The sequence below is a fragment of the Manis pentadactyla genome, chromosome 12 (assembly GCF_030020395.1).
Source record: "Manis pentadactyla isolate mManPen7 chromosome 12, mManPen7.hap1, whole genome shotgun sequence".
NCBI lineage: Eukaryota > Metazoa > Chordata > Mammalia > Pholidota > Manidae > Manis > Manis pentadactyla.
Genome location: NC_080030.1, coordinates 4,947,610 through 4,972,195, shown reverse-complemented (window position 1 = coordinate 4,972,195; position 24,586 = coordinate 4,947,610). Strand labels below are relative to the sequence as shown.

At 59.6% G+C, this 24,586-nt stretch overlaps 2 protein-coding genes across 3 annotated transcripts; one reads left to right on the top strand and one right to left on the bottom strand.

Annotated features, from left to right (window-relative positions):
* The first annotated feature begins 788 nt into the window (after window positions 1-788).
* Window positions 789-13,790, top strand: NRTN (neurturin). Of its 2 annotated transcripts, none has more exons than XM_057489752.1 (3): window positions 789-1,217; window positions 10,238-10,413; window positions 13,203-13,790. In XM_057489752.1, exons 2-3 carry the CDS (start codon window positions 10,245-10,247, stop codon window positions 13,625-13,627), a joined length of 594 nt encoding a protein of 197 aa, XP_057345735.1. In that variant the 5' UTR covers window positions 789-1,217; window positions 10,238-10,244; the 3' UTR covers window positions 13,628-13,790. The 2 variants fall into 2 exon arrangements, with proteins under 2 accessions (XP_057345735.1, XP_057345736.1); XM_057489753.1 differs by lacking the exon at window positions 789-1,217 and adding an exon at window positions 1,532-1,739.
* A 2,414-nt stretch (window positions 13,791-16,204) lies between these two features.
* Window positions 16,205-21,965, bottom strand: LOC118911992 (3-galactosyl-N-acetylglucosaminide 4-alpha-L-fucosyltransferase FUT3-like). The gene is made up of 2 exons (XM_036884745.2): window positions 21,783-21,965; window positions 16,205-17,737 (listed from the first exon to the last, which is right to left on the bottom strand). The coding sequence occupies exon 2, from the start codon at window positions 17,723-17,725 to the stop codon at window positions 16,610-16,612; it is 1,116 nt and encodes a 371-aa protein (XP_036740640.1). The 5' UTR covers window positions 17,726-17,737; window positions 21,783-21,965; the 3' UTR covers window positions 16,205-16,609.
* Between the last annotated feature and the right edge of the window lie 2,621 nt (window positions 21,966-24,586).

Below are 24,586 nucleotides of genomic sequence, written 5' to 3'. Positions count from 1 at the left end.
GATGCCCAGGGGAGCACAGTCGGGAGCCAGGGTGGGAAAGGGACCCCCGGAGGGCCCCGAGGCCAGACGGGGCGGAACTGCCCCTGGGTGAGGGGCCCTGTGGACGGCGTGGTCAGTCTTAGGGTAGCACTTGCTGTTTAGGGGAAAACTTTGGGTCTCAATTCTCTGGAATGGCTTTCTTAGACCGGGATTGTTGAGCTTTCTGAAGAAAGGGGCTGGGGCAGGGCTAGGGGGCCCTGCAATCCTTGGTGGGGTGAGGTCAGAGCCGTCGGGGGGACTGCTGTGGCTCGGCGGGGGTGGGGGGTGTCTCGGGGCCCGGATTTATGAAAGATGCTCCGTGGCGGGTCCCTGGAGGTGGGAGGAAAACAGCTAACTGGCGAGACCGCTGCTCTGGGGGTTCCCTTGACCGATTTCCTTGGTGTGGGACTTCTTGGGGCTTGGCTTTCCAGATGGGGGCCAGAGAGGACCGGAGGACCTGGTAGAGCCCCTGTCGGGTGGCACTGAAGGCCACGGGACTGACGTCGGGGACCCTGTGGGTCTTATCCTACGAGACGGCTTTTGGGGAGGGGGCGTCTTGGGGCCCCGGGTTTCCCAAAGGGGCGCCGCCGGGGGTCTCCGACTATCAGGCAGATCATCGTCTAGGGGGTCGCTGAGGCCCCGGCACCCGTGGCACCTGCGCTCCCCCGGCCCCCCTTGGGCAGGGGCGGGGCGAGGGCGTCTCCCGTCCCGGGAAACCCGAGCCACCGCCCCTCGCCCCGCCCCTTTCCCCGCCCCCGGCCCCGAGCCGGCCGAGCCGTGCGCGGCGGGAGCGGCGCAGGCAGCAGGAGAGCGCGCCGTGGAGCCGCTCCGAGCGCCCGGGGCCCCTCGCGCCGCCGCCCCGGATCCCCGCGCCGCGCGCCGAGGCCGTCTGCGCCGTCCGTGCGCCGCGCGCTGCGCGCCCTCCGAGCCGCCGTCCGTCCAGGGCGCCCCCAGCCCCTGCCCCCGCCCCCGCCCGGCCGGGATGGCCGCCGCTCGCGGCTGAGCGAGTCCGGGGAGGGGGGCCCCATGGGCCGGCACGCGCCGCGCCCCCCCCGCGGCCGCCCCCTCCGGCCCGGGTCCCCCCGGGCGCCGCGGGTCCAGGCGGCCCGGATGGCGGTCGCGGCGGCAGGGGCCGGGGCCGGGGCCGGCGCGGGCGGCAGGCGCGGCCACCACTGACGGGGAGTCGGCCGCCAGAGCAGGTAAGCAAGGCCACGGGGTCCCGCAGGAGACCGGCCGGGTGGACGGAGGTCGGGGGCTTCCAGAGACTCCGGCAGCTCCTCACTACCTTTGCTCCTGGAGCCGGGAACTGACGTGCGCATCAGGGTGCGGTCAAGGGGGCGACAGGTCCGCGTGTGGCGGGGGGCGGGGAGAGCTGTCTTAAGCGCCTCTCCAAGGCAGGACCTGGCCGGGCCAGGGGGGCGTGGGGTGGGGTCCTTGTCCGACGGGGCGGGAGCGTCCCTGGCTCCTTGGACTCCCAAGTGTGTGTCTGAAGAGGGGTGTTAGCGGGGGCAGCCAGAATCCCCTCCTCAGCCTCTAGGAGGGCGAGACCCAGACGCCTCTTCTGTCTGGTGGTCTACAAGGGGCCGTGGGGCGCACCCGGATCCTGCAGACCCCAGCCGGGGAGGTGCCGTTCGCGGCCCAGCTGCACGCAGAAGTAAACATCTGTCAGTGGCGCGTTGTGGCCGCCGCCGCCGCCGCCGCCGGGGACACGGTGTCCTCCGGTAAGGGCCCCGCGCTCTCGGCTTCTGGAGCCGCCTGTTTAGCCACAAGAGGGCGCGAAACCCTTTGGGGGGGTTCCCTTAAGGGCAAAGCGGGATTTGAAGGAGAGGGGGCTGCCTCCCTTCCTTACCTGCTTTTTACAAAGCCATCTCTTGCTTAGGATAGTTTCAGAATTCGCCCCGAAGGTGCAGTTTGTGGGTTCAGAGTCATTAGATCCAGGGCGCTGCACACAGTGGGCAGATTTGGGGTGGAACTGGAGAGAGGAGTGGCCTCTCCCATGGTCAGTGTCAGCACTACGTCTCCGTAAGAAGCACCAGCATATATTGTGGTGCCAGTGGCCTGGCCCAGCGGGCTGGTGGTTACCTGCAAGGCTGGGCCCTCAGCCGGGATGTGGGGAGCACCACCAGGGTCCTGGCAGGTGGTGCAGGAGACTGACCCCTGACTTTCCTCACCCCTGCCTGCCCACCCTGCCCTCTCCTCGCCCAATATCCTTCTCTCCGTGTTCCATGACCCTCTTTGTCTGTCTTCACGTGCCCCAGGCTGTGGGAGCCCCAGTGGGGCGTGACTGATCTAGGCGGATGTCAAGGGAGGGGAGACTCCCAGCTTTGCCAGCTTCCCCCAGCCCCTTGCCCGGGGGCCCTTTGGACACTCCTCCCCACTCCCTTCATCCTAGGACTCCCGAGGATCTGGGGTCCAAAGCCAGTCCTGGCCCTCACAGACCAACGCCCAGCCGTGAGCTGCAAAGAGCTAGTTCTAGGGATACAGGGAAGAAAACCAAGCCTCCCCCCCTGCAGCTAGGTGACTGGGATTCCACCATCAGCGCCTGCCTCTTGGGGTTCAGGCCTCAGTTTTCAGGGGGTGAGCAGAGGCTACAACTCTGAAGAGTCTGGGGTAGGAGGAGGAACGAGTTTGCAGCCGGGCACAAGGACACAATTAAGAGATTGTTTCCACAAATGTTTGTCAGACAGCGATGGTGTGGCAGACAAAGGGCTCCTGGGCCTTGACCTTCAAGGAAGATAGACTTAGACTCAGGGTGGAGCACAGAATGGGGAGCAAAGGCTCTACCTCAGGGTAGGAGGGTCAGGGGAGACTTAGTGGAGGGGCATTGGAGCTGGGGCTGTGAAGCATGAGTAGGAGTGTTCCAAGCGGCAAAAGAAAGGGCATTCCAGGTGGCAGGACGGCACGTGCAAAAATCTGGAGGCAGGAAATAGCATGTGTAGTTTTGGAAAATCCAGGATGCCTGGGTGAGTGTGGGAGGGAGAGAGTGCTCAGAAAGGTTGGCAGAGGGAGAACTGGGCTGGGGCATTCAAGGACGGATTTCTGGAGGTGGGCGCTGGATACAGAGGAGAGAGGAACGGGTCTTTAATGCATCTGGCATCACCGGGCCCAGCTGTCTTTGCTAGGAGGCTGTGTGCATCTTTGCCTGTTCCCCAAGGGGGGCAGAAGGGTCCAGTCCACAAGGCCCACAAAGCGGAGACGAAGTGGCAGATGGGGTCTTCTTCCCTCTGCTCAGTGAGCACCAACTGGCAGGCCCGTGGGCGCTGGTTCTCCCTGTTTTGCAACAGAGAATACTGAGACGGGGCTTGCTGGAGGGACTTTTCCTGCAGGCTCCTTGTAGTTCCGGAGCATTATGCTACTGCCAGCCCAGCTTTGCGCTAGGATGAAGCAGAGAACGAGACGGGCTGGTGCCTGCTGCGCACGGGGTGGGGTGGGGGTGGGGGAACGGACAGGAGCCTCCCAAAGCAGCCAGCCTACCCCCTGGACTCCCCGGAGAGGTAACAGCCTCAAAGGAAGTCTGAGCAGGGAATGGGGCATTTCGGTGAGGTGTCTGCAAGCTGAAAGATCTTTCCTTCAAATCCAAGGGAAATCAGGCTTCGGGCTGTCCTGGAAGGAATTCAGTGAGGGGCCCCTGCGTGCAGCAGGTGGGTCTCACATCCCAGTTGGGGAAACTGAGTCCCAGAGAGAGGGCACTGTTCACACCTGAATAGTTCAGTGTGTTGGGGACCTGAAGCACTGTTTGAACTTGGGGAGATAGAAGAGGTGGGATCTCCTAAGACCCTCGTTCTCAGGAAACCATTTTAGGGCTTGAGCTGCACCTGGGGTCCATGCCTCGGTTTCCCTTTCTGCCCAGTGGCTGGCTTTGTGTGATGCCCTCCTGGCCATTCCCAGAGGACCCACATCCATCACACTGCCTGCTGGCTGGGCCCCAGGCCAGCTGCTCAGCATGCCCAGCCTCATTAGGCTGATCCTGTTATCCCACCCCAAGTAGCCCCCCCTGCCTGGCCCAGACACCTGTGGGGCCGGTCCCGGGCCAGCCTGATGTGGTCTTGGTGGGAGTTTTATGGGCCAGCAACAGAGGGCTGGGCCAGAAGTGGGGGGTCTGAAAAGCTGGCGGTGCTGCCACACACGCGCCCTGCAGCCTAGTCTTCTGGAGAACAGTTCCCTCTGCTTCTATCTTCACAGGGTCTCAGCTCACATGCTGCCTCCTCTGAGAAGCACTCCTTGACCACTCAGCCTAAAAGCAGTCCCCAGTCCCTATCACTTCCCCTTGTCTTATTGTGCTATTTTGTTACACTGCCAATGTCTCAATCACCTCGCTTACTTATTTCTTATCCATCTCCCTGATTGGATGGTGATCTTGTCAACAACCGGACGCAGGTTGGCCCTGGCGGTCCTGGCTCAGCGTATAGTCCACGTTCATAAGGGTTGAGTCCATGCGTTGGGAGCGGAACCCAGCCTGGCACACTGGGCTTTCTGCCATGTGGGCCTTTTATTTACTTACTAGTTCTGCTCTGCTGTGTGTCTTTGAAAAAACGCTTTCTTCCTGGATCTCAGCCCCACTTTTCCCGCGAACAGCAGGACCCACCACACCCTCCCTGCTTCTCCCCTCCCCCTCAGCCTCACCCGGGCTGCCCAGGTCCCGGGCACTGTGACGGCATCAAGAGAGCAAATTTGGAGTCAGACCCAGGTTCGACTGCAGCTCAGCCACTTAGTTCCTGTATGACCCTGAGCAAGTCACTCTACCTCTCCAAGCCTCCGCTTCCCCATGTGGAAAATGGTGGGGGTGGGGGTGGGGAGGAAAAACAGCATCTTTTCCTGGGACTCTGGGGAAACTAAGCATGTGGAAAGCACTTGGCACAATGCTCGGCAGTGAATAAATGGAAAGCTGACATTGCCGGGGTGTTAATGTGATTATTGTTGTTGTTAGAGAGGCCGTATGGTACAGTGGTTAATAATGTGGAGGAGGGGGTGTTGGGTCTGGGGCTTTGAAGGATGAGTAGGAGTTTGCCCGACCACTGGCTCTCAAATCCCAGTTTGGCTGCTTATACTCTGACTCTGAGGAAGTCAAGTGAAATTTCTTTGGACCTCAGTTTTCCCTTCTACAAAACGGGAGGGGAGTCAAATAGTCCATGCCTTGCTCTGAGTAGCTATGTGTAAAGTGCTTAGAATGGCACCAACCGTGTTGTTTGCTAGGGTAGCGTTAGCTGTTTTTTTCTCTTTTTACCACGAAGCAACCAGCAAAGTACCCCCCCAGAAATCATTCTCCCCATCTGTCCGCCACTCAGATTCACTTTGGTGAAGACGCACTCAGAGCCCCTTAAGAAAACCTCAGGAGCCAAGACTCCATTCTGAGAGTAGCAGGGAGCCTGTGATGGTTCTAGAGATTAGGCAGCAGGCATTTTCTGGGTTGGAGGAAGAAGCTGTGCCCCCCACTCTGGCCAGTCCTGGAAGGGTCAACCAGGGGTGTCTGTGACTGCAGGCCCCCCATGAGACTGCCCCAGGGGCTGGCCCCTGGCCCCCGCCACGGACACGGCATCAGAACCAGCTGTGCTAACCAGATGTTCCTTGTTTACCCCCAGATGTGTGTTGCCGGCTCGAGGCTGCCCCTGCCTCCCCGTCCCCATCATGGGGTGGGGCTGGGGCCTGGGGCCCTCCAAGGAAGGGGGCACATTTTTGCGGGCTGCGGAATCTGTGTCTTGTTTTACAGGACCATTGAGGCTTGCTTTGAGAGAGGCCCAAATCCCGCCCCTCCTGGGGCCTCAGTTTCCCCATCTGTGGAATATCGGGGAACCCTCAGGGGCCATCTGGGAAAGAGGAGAAAGGCAGGCCTCCCCCGGAATAGGCCCAGCCGCCAGCCCCGGAGCTGTCGGCACTGACGGAGGAGAGGGAGGCCGAGACATGCGAGCACGTGTGTCTGAGGCCCGCACCCAGCTGCCGCCATCAGCTGGGCCTGCAGGACCCCACTGAGTCACGGGGCTCTCCTGATGACAGAGGGTGTCCCTGGCAGTCCTTGGTGCAGGTGGGGACACTGAGGCTCAGAGTGAGGGCGGAGCTTGCCCCCCGTTATCCAACAAGGAACACATAAAGCAGGCGTCCCAGCTCAGCTGTCTGGAACCCACAGGCTGCGTGTTCAGACACAAGACACACACCCTCCCTCCCCTGCTCTCCCGGATGTGCGGGCTGCTCCCACGTCCACCCCTATGGCTTCGGGTCCTGGCTTGCGCTGCCTGTGACCAGTGAGGACAGCCACCCAGCCACCCAGTCAAGCACCTCCAGGCCTTCCCTGGTGTTCCCACAGCGCTGGGTGGCCCCCTTGGGGTCCTTTCTGAAGATGGGAAGCCAGGTTACGGAAGACCTTGGACACATCCGGGAGTGAGGTGCCAGGACAGAGACGGGTGGACAGAGAGGGAGGCACCACATAGGCAAAGCACGGAGACTGGGGAGTGCCACAAGGTCATGCTTCTGTGGGCAGTTATCCGAGCCTGCCCCTGCCTGCAGAGGACCCAGCCCAGCTGTCCCTCCAGAAGACCCCAGTCCAGCGAGCACAGAGGTGGACCCAGGCACTATGCCTGCAGGGCTGGGCAAGAGGGAGGGACCTGTGGCCAGGGAGCCGAGCCGGGGAGCAAGGATGGCTCTCTGGAGCCGGGGCTATGGGAGCAAGGGCTTTGAGGGGTGAGTATGAGTTTGCCCAATAGGGACTGGTCCCAATTCCAGGCCTCCTCCAAACTAAAAAGATTAGTGGATGGAGGTAGGGGTCCCCTCTTGTCCTTCCTCTCCCTGGTAAAGAGCAGGAAGCAGGTGACTCCCCAAAGCCAGGATGCCAGCAGGATGGAGGCTGGTGGCCCCCCAGGAAACAGGTATGCCTGGCAGGTGTCCCCTAGGAAGCTCAGTGGAAAGGTGGAGCTCCGGGGTGTTGCGTTGGCACAAGGATAACATGCAGCATTTCCTAGAACCACTGAGGAAGCTGCCAGAAACCGCCACACACCCACACATCCTCACCCTGCCTGCTCCTTCAGTGATTAGAAGAACCCATCTGGCTGTGTGACTTTGGGTTACATATCGCCCTCTCTGAGGGTCAGTTTCCCTTCCTTCTGGGTCCCAACCCTGGGGAGGGAGTCTATGGCCTCCAGCTCAAAGTGGACGTCTATCCACGATCCCTCTTGCTGCCGTTAAGACTGGTGCACCACCCAGGAAAGGAGAGTGCCCCCTTTCCTGGAGACATGAGGATTCTCAAGGGTCTGGACATTTCCTGAGGGCTGGGAAGGGACTCCTGACCAAGCCCTGAGATGCCAGCAGGTGTGGACCTGGGCCGGGCCGCAGTGGTGCATTTCTGGCCTGGCCTTTCTGCCTCCGCCGTGCCCCTCCCTCTCCCTGGACACTCACTGTGTGTATGCTGCCCATTCTGCCCCCAGAGTTTTGGCCACTGAGGACCCAGCAGCCCTGGTGTCTTGCTCACACGCGTGCCCCCGTGGGAGTGCATGGTCATATGCAAGTTTCGGTGTGACCGGTGATTGTACTGAAGTGTGCGAGTATAATCATGCTTGAGGGTGTAAGTGTGAAAAACTCCTATTGCATGTGAGTGATCACATCTGGGCACAAGTGTGAAGACACCGAGTGTGTTTCGGTGTGTGTGAAAATGTCCACGTGCATAAGTGTGAAAACATGGGGTATGTAAGGGAAAGGATGGTCTCTGAGCTGGTGATTGGGCATGTCCAGGCGAGCACGTGCAAATGTTTGGGTGTGTATGAGTGACAGCCCCCAAGTGTGTGTGCATGAGTGGATCAGCATGCACATGAGGAACAGAATGCTGGGTGTGAGTGTGAGTGAATAAACCTCCCCAGGTCTAGGGGCCTCCACGACACAAGCACCCTGCCTGTGCCCACCTGGCCCCCGCCCCCGTGCCCTCCACCGCACAGCAGCACCCCTCCCAGTCAGGTCACAGACAAACCAGTTGGGTGACCCCCGGACAGAGAGGCCCATTGTTAACAGAAGCTTATCAGCCGCTGCTGCTGGACCCCCTCCACCATCGGCCCCCTGCTTTCCTGTCCCCCATCAGAGCTCCAGGGGGTCTGCCCCAAGGCCGCCAGGGGCTCTGGGCATCTTGGGACTGGCGTCTCATTCACTCTCTCAGGCCCTCGTTTTAAGCCCTTAGCAGAAACAGAGGCCCAGAGCACCACGCGTGCAGGGGCCTCGGTGCGGCCTAGCAGGGAAGTTGAGGCACGCTGCTCCAAGACTCGGTTGTGAGGGCGAGCAGGGTGTTGGGGGTCCAGAGAAGGCCTTGCCCACCTGACATAGAACGGGATCTGGGATGAAGTAGGTGCTTGTTAAGAGTAAAGGGGGTGGGATTTGGCAAGTGACAAATTTGAGGGCTGACTGCTTGCAGCACAGCCTTGAGAATTAATATACTCCCCGGGCCCGAGGCCCACGAAGCCCTGCTCCACCTGCCGCGTTCCCTCCCTGCTCCGCGCCCCCTTGCTCACCCTGCTCCAGCCCCGTGGACCTTGCTGTTCTCCCAACGCACCAGGCTCGGTCCTGCCCCAGGACCTTTGCACCTGCTGTGTCCTCAGATCTCCAGCCTGGCCCTTCGGGGAGCTTATGTTCTGTCCACATCACCAACCCTAATAAAAGTGGCCACATGCAATACCACCAGTAGTAGCGAGTCCTCCGGGTGACTGTACACAGCACTTGCAACCAAGCCCAGCCCGAGGGGGCTGTGTGGGGTCCAAGAACCCGAGCTCAAATCCCAGATCCCTTTTGAGCTGTGCTCTCGGACAATCCCCTACCTATTTTTTTTTTGGTGGTGGTTTCTTCCCAGTTTTTAAAAAAATTTATTTTAGTATTATTAATCTACATTTCCCCTATTTTGTGCCTCAGTTTCCCCATCTGTAAAATGTAGATACAGTGCCCCCTTCGTGGGCTCAGCAACGGGTCTGGTACACAGCAGGTGCTTAATAAATGTAACCCGGACTCACTGTTGGGTGGGGGCAGGTCCCTCTCCCGCGCATCCACGGTTGGGGACATGGGGGAGTCGCTGAGGGTAACCGTCCAGGGTTCGACGCCCAAAAGTCACAACCAAAGAGATGCAAATGGCACGCAAAGAACTGCTCCCTGCGGGGTGTAGGGGCGGGGGCGCGCCAGAGGCCTGCGCGGTCGGCGTGGGGGCGCCCCGCATCCCGCCGCCCAGCCCAGGCTGACCCGCGTCCCGCCCGGCTTTCTGCGCTTCGTCTAAATGTTTACACCGGGCCGGCCGCCAGCCCCGCGCAGACCGACCCCAGGCGGCCGGGCGGGGGAATGTAAACGCCGGCTGGGGGCCGCCCAGCGCGGGGCGCGGCTTGGACGGCGAGGGGGCGCCGTGTGTTACTCAGCACCTACTCTGTGCACTGAACACGACGCGGCTGTGCGGCCGCGACACTAGCAATCTGAGTAATGGGGGAAGCTGTGGGGGCCCAGGGCAGGCCTGGGGCCGGCCTGGAGGAGGAGCAGTTAGGGAAGGCTGCCCTGGAGAGGCGCCCTTCAAGCCGTCACTAAGCAGTGCGGAGGGAGAGAAGAGAATTTTCAGGGTGGAAGGACCCGCTTGTGCAAGGGCCTGGACATGGGTCGGGGCAGCTTTGGTCCTTCGCTGCCCACGTCTGGGCATCAGTTTATCTGGAGATGAAACCCAGGCCCAGAGATGGGCAGGAAGTCACTCCCAAGGACATCAGCAGGTAGGGAGACATCTCAGCCCGGGGTTCTCGTCTCCTAGGCTGTTCTAAGTACCGTCTCCCTCCTCGCCCTAGTCCCACAGTGCCCCCTGCTGGGGACGCTCTCACCTCCTTCCACTCTTCCCAGCTCACTGGGCTCCCGCCACCTCCGGGCAGAACTTGCCAAGCTTGGTCCGGCCGCAGGACCTTTGCACTGACTGTTCACCTGCCTGAGGTGCCATTCTCTTTGTCCTGGCAAACTCCTACCTTTGTTCAAATCCCAATTTTCCTCAATCCTCAGGAAAGCACTCTGGGACCCTTAGATGGGGGGGTTTCCGGGTTACCCCTGGCACAGAGCCTACCCACTCCTTGGCAGCATATTTCACAACCTTGTTCAGCGTCTCCTTGAGGAAAAATTTCTGTTATTACTGATTATTAAGCAGAATCAGGGGTCCCACTGGGTCCCCTGTGCCTGGCCCACAGCCCCGTGCCAATTTGTTGCCTGACTGGCCGTGTGGCCGACCACTTCGTGCCCGCAGGCGGAGGATGCAGCGCTGGAAGGCGGCGGCCTTGGTCTCGGTGTTCTGCAGCTCCGTGCTCTCCATCTGGATGTGTCGGGACGGCCTGCTCCTCAGCCACCGCCTTGGACCCGCGCTGGCCCCCCTGCGCCGGCCGCCTCGCACCCTGGACGCCCGGATCGCCCGCTTGGCCCAGTGTAAGCCCTCCCTCCTGCCTGGGGTCGCATACCCCCCATACTGGGGCAGCCGTAATGGTGGAATTTCACGCAGTGCAGCGCAGGCCACGGAGGCTTATTTTAGATGGGGTGGAGGGAGGGTGCAAATCCCCCCAAATGACATGGCGGGGGTGGCGGGGCGCGGATGCCTGCGGGGAGCGGGTGTCTCTCGGCTGGGCCGTCACAAGGAATTAGGCTTCTGCCCTAAGGGGCTGGGGGGCCAGATGGAGATTAGACCTGGGCATTCGGCCCAGGCGGCCCCCGCTTTGCAGCGAGGGGTGGAGGAGAAGGAGGCTGGACCCAAGGCCCCAGTCACCTGGAGGGTGGACAGAACCCCACGGGGAGAGGGAGACAGAGACCCAGAAACGGGAAGAGACCTAGAAATGGGAAGAGAAGCAGAGACAGAGGGCGGGAGACTGACGTAAAGAGGCGGGGCGTTTGAGAAATGGTAACGCCCACCCTGGAGGGCGTGGTCACCCAGGCCCAGCTCCCCACTCGCCCCTGGCGCCTGCCCCTTGCAGGTTCGTCTGGGCGAGGGCGGTGCGTGGATCTTGACCTCGTGTGCGCGCACGTGTCCATGCGTGCGCACGCGCGGGCGGCTGCGGTGTAGGCGCGGGTGGGGCAAGTGCAGGGCACCCGCCGGTGGTTGCTGCGTGCGCGTCGTCGTCAGCTCTGCCGGCCCACACAATCCTTCTTTCTTGTCTTCACAATGGACAACGGTGGCCCCAGGCACGGGCTCCACTTCCGCCCCTCGCCGCTCCCCGCTGCAGGCGGCGAAGTCCTCAGGACACTGGGTCCCAGAGACCCGGGTGGGGCCCCCAAAAGCTAGCGCTCCAGGACCTGGGGGCAAAGCTCCCATAGTGGAATTTCAGGCTCCAGGGAGGGTTTCGGTCCATAGGCGGGTGCCTGCCTGCCCTACATCCTGGCCCAGCCCCACTGGGGGAAGGGAGTGGTCGCTGATCCCCCAGAGTCCCAGTGTTCCAGGCCCTGGTGAGACTTCAGGCTGGGGGTTGGGGGGCAGGTGCGGATTTCATCTCTCTGTGTTCCAGCCCCATAATAACTCTCTAGATACACACCTTTGCGGTGGGCACTCTGAGCTTCGCTGGAACCTAACCGAGAGCAGTGCTGGCCATTCCTGCCTCTGGGCTTCAAGAACTGAGGACATGCTGCTCAGTCGCGCCTCTCCCCCGCCCCCCGCCCCCCGCGCCTCCCCCCCTGCAAACCCTAGCCAAGGCCAAGGCCGGGACTCTGCAAGCCTTATTGGGCAGACAGGGAAACTGAGGCACGGAGCAGGGCCAAAACCTGTCTCAAGTTGTGCAGGGCTGAAAGTGCCAGAGCTGGGCTCAGAACCTGGGTTGGTTCGCTGGGACCCCCTGTGGGCACGGCCCTTCCTAAGGCTGTAGACGGCCCCTCCCTCTCAGGCATCCCAGTAAGCTTTCTTTTGACATCCAGGTGTGCCAGCCTTGGGGGCAGGCGGGGCCAACTCAGGATTTCCTCTTGCAACCACAAGATTGACTGCCACTGCTCAGAGGCTTGGAGCCCCCTACTTGCAGTTTGCCGGTCTGCGCTGCCGGCCATTCCAACGTCTGCACGTCTCTCCTGGGGCTGGGGATCCCTGGAGCGGGGACAGCCGCTTGGAAATTACATTTAGGCTCCTGAGCCCTGGGAATCTGTGACTTGGGGCACCTCCTGGCAAGGGTGGGAGAAGAGGGCTGGCCTTAGGCCAAACTAGGGCCCCTGTTGGAGGCAGGAGGAAGGCTGTTTGGGCGTCTCTCTCTGCCACCTGCTGGTGGTGCGGTCTTCAGTCCCTGCTGTTTTGGAGGTCTGGTGTCTTCTTCAACGGTAACATGGGGGTGGGCCCTGACGATAGCCGCTGCCACAGTAGGAGTAGGGCTGCTGCACAGGCTTTGCAGGTAGGCCTCTGTACCTGCTGCCCCCCCTCTGTGTGTTCTGAGAAGCCCAAACACCCCAATTTGGGTTTGTGCGTGGGCAACTAAGTCTCTCTGCACCGTGGAGCAGTGGGGATGGGGTTTGGGTGTATGTGAACAGTCCAGTGGCTCAGAGATGTGGTGGTTTGGGTGGGACCCCAGAGTATGAGCTAGAGACCCATGACAGCTGAACCAAAGGGTGAGGGATTGGGGCATGGCAAGCAGTCCCCTGACACTGCTCAGAAAGGGTGTGCCGGTACCCTGGGGCAGCCCAGCATATGGGTAGGGGCAGCTCGGGGCCAAGCCGGGACGGGGATTTGTAGCACCGCACACCCTGCTGAAGACTCCCTTTCTTTGCTGCAAAGGGGTTAAAGCAGCTCAGTGCAGAGAACAATCTCCAGCACAGCCCTGCGCGGAGATGGGGTCCACTGCCTGCTGGAGAGCGCGCGCGCGTGTGTGTGTCTGTGTGTGTGTGTGTGTGTGTGTGTGTGTGTGTTGGGAGTGGGACACCCGGGTCAGTTTGGCTCTCAAGGTGGGGCAGGCTGGAAAGTGATCTAGGGCCCCAAAAAAGGTTGAGCCAGGTTCTGGGCAGTCCATCATAGGGGTAGGGTCCAGAGAGGGGTGCTGGTAGCCCTGCAGGCCCAGCGTGGGCTTCTGGAGATGCACTCCCACATCACCCAGAGGCGCCTGGGCAGGGCATCTGGGAGTGAGATAACAAGCAGGTCAGCAAAAGGGTGTGCTAGCGCCCAAGAGGCCCTGCAAGGATCCTTTTTGGCAGGGGGACAGCGAGGGGGCGGGAGGCTCCCACTGACCCCCTGCCGTCTTCTCTCTCTCCCCTCGCAGACCGTGCACTGCTGCAGGGCGCCCCGGACGCGGTGGAGCTGCGTGAGCTGACACCCTGGGCCGGGCGGTTCCCTGGTCCGCGCCGTCGAGCGGGGTCCCGGCGGCGGCGCGCGCGTGCGCGCTCGGGCACGCGGCCGTGTGGGCTGCGCGAGCTTGAGGTGCGCGTGAGTGAGCTGGGCCTGGGCTACGCATCAGACGAGACGGTGCTGTTCCGCTACTGCGCAGGCGCTTGTGAGGCGGCCGCGCGCATCTACGACCTGGGGCTGCGGCGCCTGCGCCAGCGGCGGCGCGTGCGGCGGGAGCGGGTACGCGCGCAGCCCTGCTGCCGCCCGACGGCCTACGAGGACGAGGTGTCCTTCCTGGACGCCCACAGCCGCTACCACACGGTGCGCGAGCTGTCGGCGCGCGAGTGCGCCTGCGTGTGACACTACCTCAGCGGCCCGGCGGGACGGCGGCTACGCTCCAGCCCCGACGGCGTCCACCGTCCCGCCTGGCAAGACCCCCAGCAGACTGCTCATGCGCAGGAGATGTAGTCGAGGCCTCGGGGCTCTCGCGATAACTGTACTGAGATAAAGTGTGGAAAACCGAGCCCGATTGGTGATTACGCGCTTCGGGGCAGTAGGGCGTGTGGGGAGGAGGTCCCAACTCCGCAGGGAAAAGGTGACCGTGTGCACCACCTGCGTGAGAGTGGGAGGATTCCGTTTGCTTTGGGGGAAAAGGAAATAGATGGAAAGAGGGTCCTGTTTCCGGGGTGTAAAAAGGAAAGTGGGTCCGTGTTGGCAGGGACCGACCTTCCCACCTCCCTGCGGGTCCCTGTGCCCCACCTTGGCAGCTTGTCCCATCCGCACCTCCCCGTTAGGTGTGCTTCTGGCCGGGGAAGGCGGAGCCACCGTGCCAATGAGAAGACTGATTTCCAGGTGGACCCAACCTCCCCATCTGGTCCCCAACACCACCTTCCCTACGATGTGTGCTCCCTGGGGGCAAAATGGGGGAGAATTGAGGTTGGTGGAGGGAGGTGAAGTGTGGGACACTTCCGCCCCGGAGCTACATGAAGTCAGTCACTGCAGGTGAGGAGACTGAGGTCTAAGTGGACCCAGGCCTCCCTCACCCTACGGGCCTCCTCAGGTCCAGCCGGCCTCCGCCAGAGTGAACTCAGCCACTACCTCCTTTCATTAGCTAAAAATATACGCGCACAGCCTATCTCCCTGTGGGGATAGGTCTGGGGCGCCCGCCAACTCCGTCCAACCTTAAACCGGCGCCTACTGGGGGTTGGGGGGGAGAGAGAGAGAGAGAGAGAGAGAGAGAGAGAGAGAGAGAGAGAGACAGCGGGGTCCCCAGGGACCTAGGTCTGGGGCCCATAAAAGCGCCAGCCGGAGCTGGAGAGGGGATTTACGACGAGCCCCCGCGGGAATGGAAAAAGCTCGGTGTTTAGATTTGCCCGCGGTGTCACCTTGATGCTTGGCAGGCCCCGGACAGCTCAGGGTGCTGCGTTCTCAGAGCGCCGGGAGGGGTCCGTGGGTCTGAGGATGGGCAGGCGAGGGGGCGGGGGCGCCCCCGGAGACCAGAGGGCGTGGACGCCCCCCTCCTGTCCCTCAGACTGCGGGGGTCTTGAGGGCAAGATCACCCTATCCCGAGACGGCTTTCCTGAGGGCGTGGCCCCCTCTCCTCCCCTCCCACCCCGCCCCGCCAGACTGGCCCTCCTGAGGGTACGGTCCCTTCCCTCCTTTGCTGTTCTCCTATTCTGGCCCCCTCCCGTCCAACCCCCACATCTGAGCTCAGGACCAAGTTCTAAGCACCCCGACCTTACCACGAGCAATCCCCATCCCGAAGCTGGAGGGCTCCAATCAGAAGCTGCCCCCAGAGAGGATCGCCCCGTCCCCAGCTGGCAGGAACTTCCCAAGCTCCCTTCTCCCCAGGCCCCACTGCCGCAGCTGGGGACAGGAGGCAGCTAGCAGGCAGAACTTCCAGGGAGCCCGGAGAGCGGGGCTTGTCCGGCAGGCCCCAGACTGTGGGTGGTCCGCTGGAAGGCAGCGTCAGGGCTGAGGCTGGCTGGGGTTCCCACCCGCCCCCGCAGTCTTCTGACTGAGGTTTGGGGTGGTGGATTCCTCCCGCGTTTGGGCTGACTCAGCCAAGCTGTGCGGAGAGGTCGGAGTTCTCAGACACTGTGGAAGCTGAGCCTCAGTTTCCCCATTCTCGGTGGCCCTGAGCCTCAGAGAGGGAAGTTGCTCAGCCCAGGACACACGGTGGGAAAATTGGCCTTGGAGCCCTGGACTGTGACCTCTGAACCCTGGCTGTCTTGGTGTGCTGGGGAGTGAGTGGGTGAGTGAGTGAGTGTGTGTGTGTGTGTGTGTGTGTGTGTGCACGCGCTCACGCACTCTCCCAGAGCCTCCTGGGACCTTGGCCTGCCCGTCTCCCACCCTGATCAAGCATCCCCACCACAGGGCACTGGCCCAGCCCTCCAGAGAATTGGAACATAAACAGAGCTGCCCTGCAGACCCGTCGGGGCTGGGGTTCTTGGCAGTGCGTGCCACACACACGCACACACACTCTCACAGAGCAGAGACTGCCACCCACATGGGGTTAGCAGGGAGGATCACATGCACACTCATGGCCCACATGCTTACACCCTAGCCATCACTCATGCTCAGAATAGCACACTCAGGGGGCACACTCAATGTCACCACTCATCTGCAAAAACACACAGGGTCACGCATTTGCTCACACCCAGCCTGCACACCCACAGGACAGTCACACTCCAAGCCTGCGTGGTCATTGGTGGCCACACACACAGCAGCACACTCTCCCCCCTCTCCCTCCTTTGAGGATGTCCCTGCCCTTCCTCAGGTCCCAGCCCTGCCCCATGCTGACCCTTGTTGAGCACTGTGGGTTATTGAGCAGAATTCCTGGCCCCCTACCCACCTGATGCTATCAGCCCACTCCCGGCCATGACAGCCACAGATGTCCCCAGACATCGCTGAGTGTCCCCAAGGGGGCAGTGCCACCCTGGGACGAGAACTGCTGTTCTGGAGTAAAGGCAGACACATCAGTTTACCTCGGAGCATTCCCTTCTGAGAAAAAGGTGCAGAGATGGCCTCCCTGCACACCCAATAGGCAGTTAGCAAATATGCCAGAATCATCACCAACAGGCAGGACCCTAGACCAGTCCCCCAGGGGTTGAGGGCCTTGGTGGGTGAGGTCCCCAGCAGGTGACACCACACTCCACCTCAAGCAGATGACACACCTGCTCCCCCCCCCACCAGGTAAGACCCCTGACAGGTGAAGTCCCTGGGGCCCAGATTTCTGGCAGCAGAAGCGCCTGGTAGGTGAAGTCCCAGGTAAGTGAGCTCTGCAGCAGCTAAGGTGCCTAGCCGGTGAGATCCCGGCAGGCCGGCCCCTCGGCGGGAGGCTCATGTGAACCAAGAGGCTATGCTGGGCACCGTCTGGTAGCTGGACTCTTGCTGCAGCCGCCAGCAGGCCTTGCAGTACATCAGGGCCCAGCTGAAGGACTGAGGCCGTAGTGTCTCCCGCCAGCGGAAGTAGCCCAGGTAGCGGGCATCGTCCTGGTCCAGCGCCAGCAGATACTGGGCCAGGTCCCTGGGGCTCTGGAAGTCGTCCACGTGGATGAAGGCATCGGGCGGCAGGAACTGCTCGTAGTTGCTCCTGCTGGGGCCCAGCACCACAGGCACGGCCCCGGCCCGCAGGGCATTCTTCCACAGCTTCTCCGTGATGTAGTCGGGATGCAGAGAGTTCTCGAAAGCCAGGTAAAACTTGTACTGGGCCAGCCGCTCCATCATGACCGCCGAGGGCAGAGGCTTGTGGCCGCGCCCGTACACATCCACCCTGACGTGAGCCTGCAGCTTTTGGTAGTACTGCACCCTGACGGAGTCTGCCCTCCAGTTGGACACCACCCAGGCCACCAGCTCCGTCTTGGCCGAGAGGTTGACCGCCGTGTTGGCCGGCTGGCCGGGCCATGGCTCGAGCCAGCCGTATGGCGTGAAGACATCCGAGTCTCGGCGGTAGGACATGGTGAGGTTGAAGAAGCCGTCCAGGGCCTTCAGCTGTGGGCAGTGGCTGGGCGATTCCATGCTGTACCAGACCCAGCGCTGGCCCGGCGGCCGCGGGGAAGGCGGGAGCTGCGCCCTCGGCCTGGAGCTGACCTCCCGGTGGTGCACGAGGACGGCATCCGCCCGAGGGTACACTTTGCGATTGGCAGTCAGCTGGCAGTCGGGCGTGCCGGGCCACATCTTCGAGCAGCTGGACAGCTCTACGGGGCTGTGGAAAGGCCATGTCCATAGCAGGAGCAGCAGGGGCGGGCGGGCGGGGGACGCCTGCCCTGCCGACCCATTGGGCCTGGGGGTGAGAGGTTCCCCGGCTGTGGGCTCCAACTTAGGGGACCATATGGGCTTGTCTTGGGACACACGCAGGTAGGAGAAGAAACACAGGGCCAAAAGCAGCTGCAGCAACAGGCTGGGGAGATAATGGTGCCAGGAGCTCCTTATCTTGGCCCAGCTGAGCAAATCCATGGGGAGGAGCAGCTGGGGGTGGGGGAGAGTGGAGACAGCGTCACTGACCACAGAATATTAACCCACATCCTGGTGGGGGCGGCGACCGCCAGCTACCAAAGCCAATATTCACGAGTGCTGAGATTGGCACTAATGTGATTCCTATTTTCAGACGGGAAAGCTGAGGCCAGGAGACTCGGCCAGAAACGGGCAAAGCTGGAATTCCAGCAAAGAGAGTCTGGCCCCAGAGTCCATTTCCTCCCAGCCACTAGGCAACACGGCCTCTCTACCTGGGGAGGGGTCCTCAGGGAAGGTGTGATCGGTCCCAACTGCTCTGAGGTTCCCACCTTGACCCTGCCCCTTCCCCAGCTTTTCCACTCCTCCCCAGTCCAGGGAGAGGACAAAGCTGCTTACAAAATGCTCCCAGGGCCCTGAAGGTGAGTCTTGAGTCTGGGGCTCCATCTGGGAGGGGTACATGGGATTGGGTTTTGAAGGTTCTGTAAGAGTTCACTAGGTAGAGTAGGAGTTGTGGGGAAGGGCATGCCTGGGGGAAGAAACTGCCAATACTGAGGCCTGGAGGTGAAAAAGGGCCTGGCCGATGTGCCAGGAGAGCAAAGAGAGTGCTTAGGGATGCCAGTGTGAACTTGATTTTCTGTCTATGATAGGTGCTCAAAGGCAGCCCTTCTGGTCCCACACTGGGTGATCCTGGGCATCTCCTGGCGGAATTCTCTCCATTCCTGGGTCTTTCCTGCCCCTGCAGGTGTTCACAAAGTTCTCCCAGACCCCAACCACTGGGGCGGAACTCTGGGGCTTTGCCTCTTCCCCTCTCCACACCCTGCTGCCCTGGAGTCTCCCATTTTACACAAGAAGAAACTGAGGCTCAGAGGGACACGTACGTCTCTCGACCAAGTACACACAGCCAGAGCCGTTAGGATCCACAACCGAAGGTCTGCCCCCTGACGTAGCCCCGAACTGCCCACTTTGCAGGTGGGGCTCCAATCTACGGCCCACCTCCTCTAGAGCTTCCGTCATCCTGAAAGGTTCTATGTCTGCACCACCACTGCTCCCCCCTGGGCCTATGGAGTCCTTCAAACGTGGCTGTTTTTAATGGAATTTAAATTAAAAAACAGAGACTCTCCTTGGTAAACTGACACTTTTTCTGAAAACAACTTCAAAATAAAAAGCAAGAAACAACCCAAAATAACGCCTGAGACTCAGCTCAGTGACTGGAAAGCTCCCGAGCGCATCCGGGGCATCCTGGACATGCTGAGCGGCTTCTTCTGTTGCACACGTTTTATGGAGTCTGCATACCGGTCAACTATCCATGACGCAAACTGAATGTCCAAATTGGGATTACACACTGGTTTTCCAAGATTTAGGATGAAAAAGAGAATGGAGAACATCTTGATCATTTTTATATTGATTACACATTGAAATAAGGCTAACTTGGACCTATTAGGCTACAAGAAGTGTAGTATTAACATCAATTTCAATCTGTGTCTTTGACATTTTTAAAAAAGTGACTACTAGAAAAATAGTAACTGCACATGTGGCTTGTGTGATATGTCTATTGGACAGCATGTGCCGCTCTAGGATTTCCAAGAAAGGCACAGCAGTGATGATGAATCATGATTTGCAATGCACCCGCCTTCTGACCGGTGAGTTGGCTTGAATGCCTAAAGACATGCCTACGAGGGTCATTTGGCCAAGCTACTTGCGCAGTGGTGTGGGGCTGGTCAAATCAGGGCCCTCCCTACCACAGTGGGCCACACAGCTGGGGAAAACGAGTAAAGCCGCTGCGTCCAGGGTCTCCGGACGCTGGAACTTCAGGAGCCTAAGAAATAGTCGATAAAATTACGAGTCTGGACTTAGAGGAACAGAGGCAGATCTTAATTAAGGGGGCCCAGAAGCTTAACCTTCGTCTGCTGCGTGGTCCGTCTGCCTCTGCCTGATACAAAACGGTTTCCAGAATTAGATAGTTCCATCCGAGCCTGCACTGCGTCCGATGTGGGAGCAAACTAGCCCCACGCGGCTACCGACACACGTGGCTGACGCAACAGAGAAACGGAAGCTGTAAGAGTTACGAAACTTCAAATGTGAGCTTAAAAATGGATCGGCATAAAAATTTTTGTTTTCATTAAATACAACTTTTCGGATAGGATCCCATTTCACTCCAGCTGTTGAAAATGTAGTGGCCCAATAGAGATGTGCTCAAAATGTAAAACACACGCCAGATTGGCAAGACTGCAGGAAGAAAGAACGTAAAATACCTCATTAATAATTTTCCATTTCAATCATATATTGAGACAATGCTTTGGATGGATTGGGTGAAATAAAATACATCATTAAAATTAATTTTCCTGGTGTCTTTCTATTCTAAGACTAGAAAGCCCGCTAGAAAATCCAAAAGTGCTTGTGGCAGGAAACAGTTTGGCAATTTCCCAGAAAACTAAACTACTATATTGCCCAGCAATGCCACTCCTAGATATCCACCCAAAGGAATTAAAAGCAGGGATTTCAACAGATATTTGTAAAGTCATGTTCACAGCAGTGTGATTCACAGTAGCCAGAAAGGTGGAAACAACCCCAGTGTCCGCGGTTGGGTGGATACACACAATGTGGTCCGTCCACACACTGAATATTATCCAGCCTTAAAAAGGAAGGACATTCTGACACCTGCTACAAGGTGGCTGGACCTTGAGGACATGGTGCTCAGTGAAATAAGCCAGACACAGAACAACTGATCCCGTCTGATCCCCCTCCCAGGAGGTCCCCAGAGGGGCCACATCCAGAGACAGAAAGTGGGCCAGAGGTTACCAGGCGCTGGGGCGGGGTGGAAGGTGGATGGGGAATTTTTGCTTATTGAGTTCAGAGCTTCTGTTGATGAAAAAGTTTTGGAGCTGGATGGTGGGGCTGGTTGAATAGCATTGTAAATGTACTTAATACCATTGAGCTGTGTGGTTAAAACGAGGCAGGTGGGGGGACTGGTGAAACAGGTGAAGGGGACAAAGAGGTACAAAATTCCAATTATAAGATAAATTAGTCATAGGGATTAGTCATAGGGACAGAATAGAGAATATAGCCCATAACACTGTAATATCTTTGCGTGGTGACAGTAACCACAGTTACAGTGGTGCGCATCAGTAATGTGTATAATTGTCGAATCACTAGGTTGGACACCTGAAACCAGTATACTATTGTCTGTCAACTATACTTCAAGAAAAAAAACAGGTAGAACAGCAAATTATATGTATATGTGTATGTATAGCCACGGTTTTAAAGATCATGAAATCGCAAAAGTCATTGAGCAGTACACTGTAAGTGGGTGATTGGTGTGGAAGGTGGATTACATCTCGATGGAGCTGTTTGACAGAATGCTGTTCACGGCTGGCAGGCTCGTTGGGTCGGGCAGAGTGCAGGGCCTGGTAGGTGGCAGTGAGGGGACGCAGGCCAAGCCAGGCCCTCAGGGACACAGCCCAGAGTGAGGCAGGAGTGGACTTTGACCACATGCTGCTTTACGCTTAGGACTTTTTTGGTCACACACCAGAGTAATCCACAGAAATATAGTTAAAATCAACAGTTTGTTCTTTCTTTTTGATATCAGCCTGTGTTTCTGGCAGCCTCTCTCAGGAGACACGGAGGTTCCTTGGCAGTGGCCTGGAGGAGCGCGGGCTGGGGGATACATGATGGGAAGCCAGGGCTGGGAGCCCACCCAAGGGGAACCCAAGATATGTTTTCCTAGAAAAGGACAGAAAAATGCCACTGTGTTGGGACACCACAAAGGTCTGGAAAACCCAAACCCAAGCCACTTGCGTCCTCATTTCCCACCAGACAGAGGCAGAGAGAGGTGAAGGGTCCTCGGCGCTGAGAGGCCGGAAAACAGTGGGGTTTCTACTCCGGGACGTCGCCACAGGGAGACCAGCGCTGGGCACTCCCGGCCAGGCACACCCATCTGGACTTCCCCACCCAGGTCCTCCTTCGGTCCACCCGGTACCCAGAAAGCGGCCAGGAGGCCTTTCCCAGGAGGCATCGGTGCCTTCTGGGGAGTGGGGGGTAAATTTGGCCCCAGAGGCCTTACCTGGAGGCTGCGGCGTGTCGGGCAGCGAACAACTGACCAGGAGGTTTAGAATGGAGGCACGGCTGGCCTCCCAAGGGTGTAGATAAGGAAGGCAAAGGAAATGTACCTGTGGCTGAGGCTTGGTCGGTCCGGCCCCACCCCTGCCATCAGGTGACCTAGGGTGTTCTGTCCCAGGAGCCAGGCCACCATCCAATAGCAACATGTGGGAGCCCCTGATCTCGAAGACCCAATGGGGCGGTGCAGGAAGTTGTGGACTGGAGTCGCCACCCTGGCGTCGCACACGGCCTTCAGGTTGGTGTGGTTTGGGGCAATTGCTGGCCCACCCATAAAGTGAAAAGGCAGATGTGAACAGCTGGTTCTCAACATGGGTTCCATGGGGAAATGCACCTGGGGTTCTTGGAGAATGGAGAGTGCCAGGTGAGAAGAGTCTCAAGCTTCCCACCTCCACACCCACCAGACCCCACTCCCTCCTTCAGGCAATCAGTCAATACACATTTCTTGAGTTCCTGCTACGTGCCAGGCTCCAGGGAGCAGGTGGGTGCGACAGAACACACAGACAGGGAACTCAGAACTCAGGTGTGAACATAAAGTCATAACTTGCAGAAAGTGAGAAGGCCTCGGAGTTTCCGGATGTCTGAGCTCAAGCCCTGTAAAAGTTCTGTAAGGAAAAAGGAAGAAAGAGCTCTCCAAGCAGAGGGGCCAGCCAGTGCAAAGGCCCTGAGGCAGCAGGGAATGGAGGCAATTCAGGGAGGCTGGGTCTTGGAGAGCAGGAAATGAGGTCAGAAGTGGTGCTGAGGTCAGGCCCCTTCAGGCGGTCCAGCTGTGGCCAGTGATGGAGGATTTAGCATGAGGGCGACAACAGAGCCATGCAAGACTTCACAGAGAACAGTCACCTCCTCGACTCCTGTGCTGAGATGCTCTCTCAGGCTGCCCAGTGGGGAACGGGCTACTGGGGACAGAGTGGAGGCAGGGAGGCCAGGGCTGAAAAGGCTGCTGCACGTGGGTGGGAGCCCACGGCCCAGCCTGTGTCACCATGGAGCTGTCAGTCTCGACCTCACTGTGTCCTGGGCCATGGCAAGTCTTCAGCCTTCTCACAGCCATTCTGCTGCTGATAAGTGGAAAGTAAGGTCTAGGCAGGAGGCGTCCGCTGCCAAAGTCACTGGGGCTTTCAAGCGCACTAAGGGTCTCCAGCTGCACGAGCTGCCCCGCCAGGATCGCTCTTCGCCCCCTGCCACCTTGGTGATCCTCACTCATCCTGCAGGGCTCAGTGGAAACGCCTCCTCCAGGGAGCCTCCCTGGATGCCTCCCCTGCCCTCTCAGCTGGACCAGATCCCTTCTCTGGTTCCCGAAGCTACCTACATCCCCCGTCATAGCTGTGTTACTTCCTCTGCTGGGATGATGACTCCGTGAGGACAGAAAAGCTGAAAGGACCATGAAGAGAGAGTAAGAAATCAGGTTGTAATTCAAGGGTTTAAAACCCCAAGGTGGGTCTCTGGGGGAGGGCCACAGGGCTCTGCCTATTCCAGGCTTGGGGTCAAAGTTTGGCAGACTATGGCTGCGAGTGTGCTGGGTCGGGATCCTGGTCCTTTTACACACAGAGGGACCTGGGACGAGGGACAGCCCTTCTCCGTGCCTCAGTTTCCTTCTGTAACACTGGGCTTGTGCTGGGGCCACAGGGAGTCACTGTTAGGTCTCCAGAGAGGACCCTCCTGACCAGAAGGCCCCAGGCTGCAGAAGGAGGTGCTCTTCAACCCCACTTTACGGCGCCCAGAGCTCCTGCCAGGCTGGGGTGGCAGAGAGGGAGGCCCTGGGCCACCATCTCCCACCTTCTCCTGGACCCTCCGGCTCAGATCCACTAGTCACCGTGTGACCACGGGCATGATGCTATGCACAGGGGGTCCCCCCACAACTGCCCCACAGGACCCCAAGGCCTCTGTGGTCCTTGGGGGCTCTAGCCATCCGCCACCAGGTCACAGCTGGGCTGTGGACTGCAGCAGGGACGGACAGGCTGACCGGGATTTTTCTATACCCCAAACCCCGAACCCGGCCTGCCCGAGCCTCCCACAGGCCTGCGGTGGCCTGAACTCAGCCCCACGGGGCACCAGGGGCTGGGAGGCACACCTGGAGTCAGCAACTGCAGCTAGGCTGAGCCCCAACCACAGAGAAGGGGAAGCTGGTGACCAGGGTTTTGGGGGACTTAGGGGCTCCCGGTCACAGACCTGGTGGGGGTCAGTCACCTCTCGCCCACCCACGGTCCTGACTACATTCATGGAAGCCGCAGGCACACTTTGAGTCCTTCCCCACACCCCTCCAGCCTGTTCCCTCCACACAGAGCCAACCCCACCCTAACCCCTTCCTGCTCAGAGGGCCGCCGCCTCTAGGAGACCTCCTGCCACTGTACCTCCCATTATTTAGTTTTATGGCCTCAAACCACCCATTTTGCCTACAATTTTATTTCAGACTTTATGGACATTTTCATTGCCTATTTCACAGCTGGGAAGTTAGGTGGGGTGTGGTGGGGGTGGTGGCCTGGGATTTGAACCCCTGCCTACTGGCCTTAGGATGTGTAGCTGGACCAAATGCCAGCACCTGAGGTCCAGCCTTCAGGGGTCAGGGGACCCCTTGCCCCTTCACTCACGACCATCCTGAATTTGCTGTCTGATCTGAGGATCTCCCGACCCTGAGTCAGGCTTGTCTGACTGAAGCCAGGTGGGCCTCCCTGGAAAGGGGCTGGTTCCAGTTCCACAGTTGGGGGCCCTGGGGAACCCCTCTCTCAAGCCCAGGAGGAGCTGGGACCAGTGTGG

Excerpts from the sequence above, each read along its gene's own strand:
- NRTN (XM_057489752.1), top strand. The coding sequence starts at position 10,245 with ATGCAGCGCTGGAAGGCGGCGGCCTTGGTCTCGGTGTTCTGCAGCTCC. Across the intron at positions 10,414-13,202 it reads GATCGCCCGCTTGGCCCAGT|ACCGTGCACTGCTGCAGGGC; the intron begins GTAAGCCCTCCC and ends CTCCCCTCGCAG.
- LOC118911992 (XM_036884745.2), bottom strand. The coding sequence starts at position 17,725 with ATGGATTTGCTCAGCTGGGCCAAGATAAGGAGCTCCTGGCACCATTAT.